The sequence below is a fragment of the Aulostomus chinensis genome, chromosome 12 (assembly GCF_037954235.1).
Source record: "Aulostomus chinensis isolate RoL2024-O1b breed Wild chromosome 12, RoL_Achi_v1.0, whole genome shotgun sequence".
Classification (NCBI taxonomy): domain Eukaryota; kingdom Metazoa; phylum Chordata; class Actinopteri; order Syngnathiformes; family Aulostomidae; genus Aulostomus; species Aulostomus chinensis.
In genome coordinates this window covers 14,200,307-14,205,603 of record NC_141331.1, presented here as the reverse complement: position 1 = coordinate 14,205,603, position 5,297 = coordinate 14,200,307, and the positions used below count along the sequence as shown (strand labels likewise).

At 41.3% G+C, this 5,297-nt stretch overlaps 1 protein-coding gene and 1 long non-coding RNA gene across 3 annotated transcripts in view; one reads left to right on the top strand and one right to left on the bottom strand.

The window, feature by feature from the left end:
• Nucleotides 1-3,364, bottom strand: part of LOC147252155 (uncharacterized) — a 47,616-nt gene extending 44,252 nt beyond the window's left edge. For both annotated transcript variants that reach the window (XR_015118729.1, XR_015118730.1), the window contains exon 1: nt 3,077-3,364. This is a non-coding gene — a long non-coding RNA (uncharacterized LOC147252155). The remainder of the gene's footprint in view (nt 1-3,076) is intronic.
• The window catches only part of cmss1 (cms1 ribosomal small subunit homolog), a 29,300-nt gene continuing 26,906 nt past the window's right edge, over nt 2,904-5,297 (top strand). Inside the window, exon 1 of the mRNA XM_086220328.1 lies at nt 2,904-3,034. Coding sequence (XP_086076454.1) covers nt 2,983-3,034 — 52 coding nt within the window. The 5' untranslated portion in view covers nt 2,904-2,982. The remainder of the gene's footprint in view (nt 3,035-5,297) is intronic.

Genomic DNA, 5,297 nt, shown 5'->3' with positions numbered 1-5,297 from the left:
CTTGCGCTACATCAGCATAACCTTAGTCGGGTTTGTGTCTCGGTTTGGAATTAAGACGAAACTCCTGACAGCAGGGAACAGATCCTTATGGAACACGAGCACACAGAAACATTGTTTCAAGACAAGTTGTTAACTCTGAACTCTCCTTTTAGCCTCAGCACTTAGCTGCTTTGAACTTCCATTAGGTACATCCTCAACCTCAACATGTGCTTGGACAGTTGGTGAGGATGACAGTAACTGGGAAGTACGCCATCACGATGCCTGCGCTGAAACACCTTCTGTCTTACCTCTAACCCCCCCTGACACGTCTACAGAGCAACAGTCACTTGCGAAGCTCATCTGAAACAGTGAACACGCAGAAATAGAATATAATGACGCAGACCCTCAAACACACTCATCTGGACAAGGCACAAGTAAAGAAAACACCGCAGAAAAGCAACAAATGAATATTTGCGGGGTGTTTAGAATGCAGCTCATCTCTGCACAGGTCAGACTCAGCCAGATGCTCATTAATACAGTTGTAACTTAGGAAGTTATGAGTAGTGAAGTTTGGAAAAGCTCAAGGTCACTCCCTGTTTATTCGCACATACTTGCTGTCAATCCACTGATTTCCTCGCCGACCCACCTGTTCTCTTCATGGCATATGGCATGATCACATCTTAAAACTGAGCTTACTGCTCAATTAGGCAAAAAATAAAATGTGTCATTGCCAATTGACAAAGAACAATTATACCCTTTGTCTGACAAACTATTATCAGTTGTTTTGGAAAATGGCAGCAAACAAGCCAGCAAATAAAATTAACAAAGGCTGAAATTTATGTTCCTCAGTGATTACAACGAAAGAGAATAAATCAAAAGAGTATGAGAGAGACTGTTTATGACAGTATAAATGGAAATCTGAGGGAAATGGATGTATTTGTAGTGTGCAGCAATAGAGAATGGTTCTTTCAGTCTGTGAATATTCTCACTTTATCCTCCCCATGTTCAGCAGTAAAGAGAGGAGGACGGCATCCAAAAATGTCACATTATCTTATGATCATTAAAATGAGGAAGTGGAGGAACAGCTGCTTACAACAAAATCAACAAATTAACACCAATGCACTCGTGTGCAATCAGAGGCCTGACAAGACAGCTGTCTGCCTTTAATGACGGTCACTTATTTCTTCTTTCACTCTATTTCAGTGTTCTAAACTTTCAAGGCTGGAAATGTGTTTTATAGATGGAAGAACGGATGGAGACTGTTGTGGGAGTGATCTGTCAATCAAACCAGAAGGAAAATCAAATACAAAGGAAGTTTAACTTGCAAAAAGAACATTGTATCAACAAAAAACTGAACAAAAGCCTAAACTCATTGTAAAAAAAATTGATCGATAGAGTCAGATCCTCACTTCTCAACCAAAATAAGGAGATTGATGTCTGTCTATCACAGTAGCGACCTGTGAGGATTAGGAAAATTTGTCCGGCGTTGTATGAGGAAATTCTACACATTTTTTTCCGGTTGTCTCTAATTCCGGCGGGATGTCATCCTCAGTATAAACAGCTTGTAAGGCCTGTAGTATAGCAACAAAAAACATTTGGAGATTTGGAAAAAAAAGAAGAAGAAGAAATTAGACCCCCAATTGCTGCGCTGGAAATCAAGGCTTATTTAGAATTCTGACATCTTTCAGCAACCAGTGGAGTCACCCCCTACTGGCCATCAGAAATCAGTGCGTCCACCCCAGCTTCACTTTTCAAACCAAGCAGCACCACCCGCTTCTTTTATTAGTTCCATCCTTTGAATGTGTCCTTCCTTTCTCTTGTATTTGTTTCTCGCCCTCACTTTTAGGGTTGCATAACACAACTGTTCTCAAGGCTTCATAATTTCCACAATAATCAGTCTGGTTTTTTTGGTTATTTTTGTTTTTGTGGCAAACCTTTAATCAAACATTTCATTGTCTCCACCAGCCTGAAATGCGTTATTCTGACAGAGACACAAAAAAGCATGCAATTACTCCCAGAGGACCTGTCCCTCCTCTCCGCTACAGCTGCAGAAGAAGAGGAAGGCTTTATTCCAAGCACGTCCTCCTCCTCCTCCTCCTCCTCCTCCTCCTTTCTCCTCTCTAGTCTTTCTGCTCTATGTTGGAAGATGACCCAAACAAAATGAGTGTCAAATAAGTGTTTCTACTGTGTCGTACATGGAGACAATTACATTAATGGTATTTTCTTCTGTGAAATGCAATGTGAGAGGGAGCGTACAGGCAAAACCCAAATGTAAACCTTACTGCTCATGTATCACTTTATCAATTTAATAGTCTTGAGAAAGCATTATCTATGTAATAGTTACCACTTAACCACACAATGAAAGACAAGCTATTTCCAGGCATAAAGGCCACAAAAGGGAAATGGTAAAACTTTCCTACATGATGGTAAAGCATCAAAATGCACTCAAAGATAAATTGGTCTCTTGCAAAACAAGCACTCATTACTTTCCACATTAAACACTGCAGGGAAACACAGTGGGGGATTCCAACTGATCCTCGGGTGAAACAATCAAGACTGAAAATTCATTATTTGCAAAAGGAGAACAGATTGAAATTTCTTTTGTGCTCAAAAAAAGTTTAACAAAGTCTGAACAAAGTTGAGAGAAAAAGGTGAACGGAAAGAAAGGTCAGACTAAACTAAGCTATAAAAGACACATTCTTATGAACAATGTAATGTTGATTTTGGTTGTTTTATTTCTGTTTTTGTATTGTCTTGCGTTTGTAATGGACAGAAATAAAGTAATAAGTCCATAATCAAGAACGTATCCATGCTGGCATCATGTATGGAGATACGTCTGACCTCGTTTAACCTTCTACTGATCCGTTTCCAACGTGTTTTCTGATGCATCTTCTTGCATTTTGAACCAGAAAGAACATTTATCAGCATGCTGTTCTTGAACGCACCACTGTGCTAGTCTCCCAGCGGTAGATTCGATTGGTCAGACATTACCAGTTGACGAAAATGGGGGACGACTTAGGTGACGAGTGGTGGGAGCGCCAGTCTAATAATTCAGGTAAATACTGCTTTCTTTTTGTAACTTCCATTTCTAGCGTACCTGTCTTATGAGCCAGGAGGTTTCCGTTGTATCTCGATGAGCTGTTTCGTCATGTTAGCATGTACTTGTCGTGAGTTGCTAACTGTAAGCTAACGTTAGCCCAGATAGTGGGAGCCCGAAACTTGAGTTCTGCGAATACCAGTCCCTATGTGTAACGCCATATGTAAACACACACACTGTCACCCGGTGTGTGTGCAGCTGGCCAGTGACTTGGTAGGGCAGGAGACGTGACGTTAGCCTTGGAAGCACGAGTTGTTATGGGTTGAGGATGTGTAAACACGTGCGTGTGGGAGTCGTCTGTGGTGTGAAACGTCATTGCTGTGCATGTGCCCTGGTGATTGCGCTCTCATGACCGTCACAGTCAACCCCTCCTTGTTTTTCTCATGACCTTCCCAGTTAACCTAGATGAACTGAAGAAAGTTCCCGTGTTTCTTCCTTTCAAAGCTGCATTGACTCCCCACACCACTAGAGGGCAGTCATGTATACTAATTATTAGTTGTCTGATCGAGTTTTGAACTGGATGACCTTTAAGTAGACTACGGCTAAGGAGGCATTCAAATTATTGCCTTTTTGTCTTATTTTGATTATCTTAGACATACAATTATGTTCTTTTGACATATACAGAAGTTTTACAAGCTAAAAGTGTATAAACAAAACAAGTATAGATACATCCCCACAGCTCATTAGAGTCACACTATGGTTTGATGAGCTTGAAAATGATGTGACTCATGGTGTCACCTTCACAGTCATCACATCTTAACACATAGGACATGTTAGACAGTACTCTTTACCACCACCACCATAAAAACACCCAATGAGGTAAAACTCCCCAGGAAGAAGGATGCTCATCCTCCGAGTTGTTCTCCAGCAACATCACATCCAGAGATGTGTAGAGCGAATCATTAATAATAATCCCATATAAGTGGTTGGTGAATCTAACGTGGCACGCTCATGAAAAGATTAAAACTCATCTAACATTAGGAGGAGAGATAAATTAATTATAGTTAATAATAATAAATATTAAATGATTTAATAGGTTGCAACACCAGTGTTGTTAAAAGATTTATTGAACATTGGTTTTGTCTGCGGAACTGGTCGGTGTTCTCACCAGTTATGAGCTGAACCACTATGTCATCAACGCAGGGCGTAGCACCATGCTACACTGAATTCACACGCCTAGCAGAGCTGTCTACACCTTCTTTCCAACCAGGGTTGTAGTGGTTTTGAACACTTGGGTGAACAATAAAATTCAGCTGTCCACATCCAGACGAGACATATGCAATAGGAACAACTGAAACCAAATCAGGAACTAGATTTACTGATTTATTTGGCTCACGCACAAGTGATGCAATGCTACTGGGTGGTCCTCAGACTGCACATGTTACATGTGGTCACATGTTTTCATCGCTTATGTGTAACGCCACCCTATGCGACAATTAGGCTGACGGATGAGAGGTCATCACGGTCCGCAAGTGCTTGGTGAGAAAGCTCAGAGCAGTTCAAAAAAACATTCATGAATAAGCACACACACACACACACACACGCACACACAAACACACACTCACAAAACCCACGACTTACAACAACAGCATCAATATAGATTGCAACAACCCCAGACTGCCATTGCCACTGGAATGTCTGCGATATTGCAACAACAAATTTGAGCGTGAAACATGCCAGCGCTAGTGACTGACTAGGCTACACACTACAAACCACACAAAAGCAATGGTCACATGCATCTCAGCCAATTTTTTTTCTCTATCGATAAATAAGTCCCACTTAGCAAATGACAGAATACACACGTGCAACATCCAAGTAAATGGTACAAGCCATCCTCTTACACAGACAAAATAGACCCGAGCGCTCTGTTTCTGGAGGCTATGGTGACAACAGGATAAGAAACAACTTAGATTTGCCCTTTGGTGTACAAGTCAAATTGTACTTCTCTCAGATGCTGACTTACTTTGTAATTATCCAATAACCACTACAGATTTACCATTCATTACCATATGAATAACTCTAACATAGCTCTTTAAAAGATCATGATTCTCTCTGGGTTTTCCGTGCCTCCATCCATTTTTTATACTGCTTATCTGTTAAATGTCGCGGTGGGGGGGGGGGGTTGGATCCTATCACAGCTGACATGTGGCGAGAGGCGGGATTCACCCTGGACGGCTTGTTTGCTCTCACCTGCATGTTGGTGGCGTCTGTGTGGTCAGGC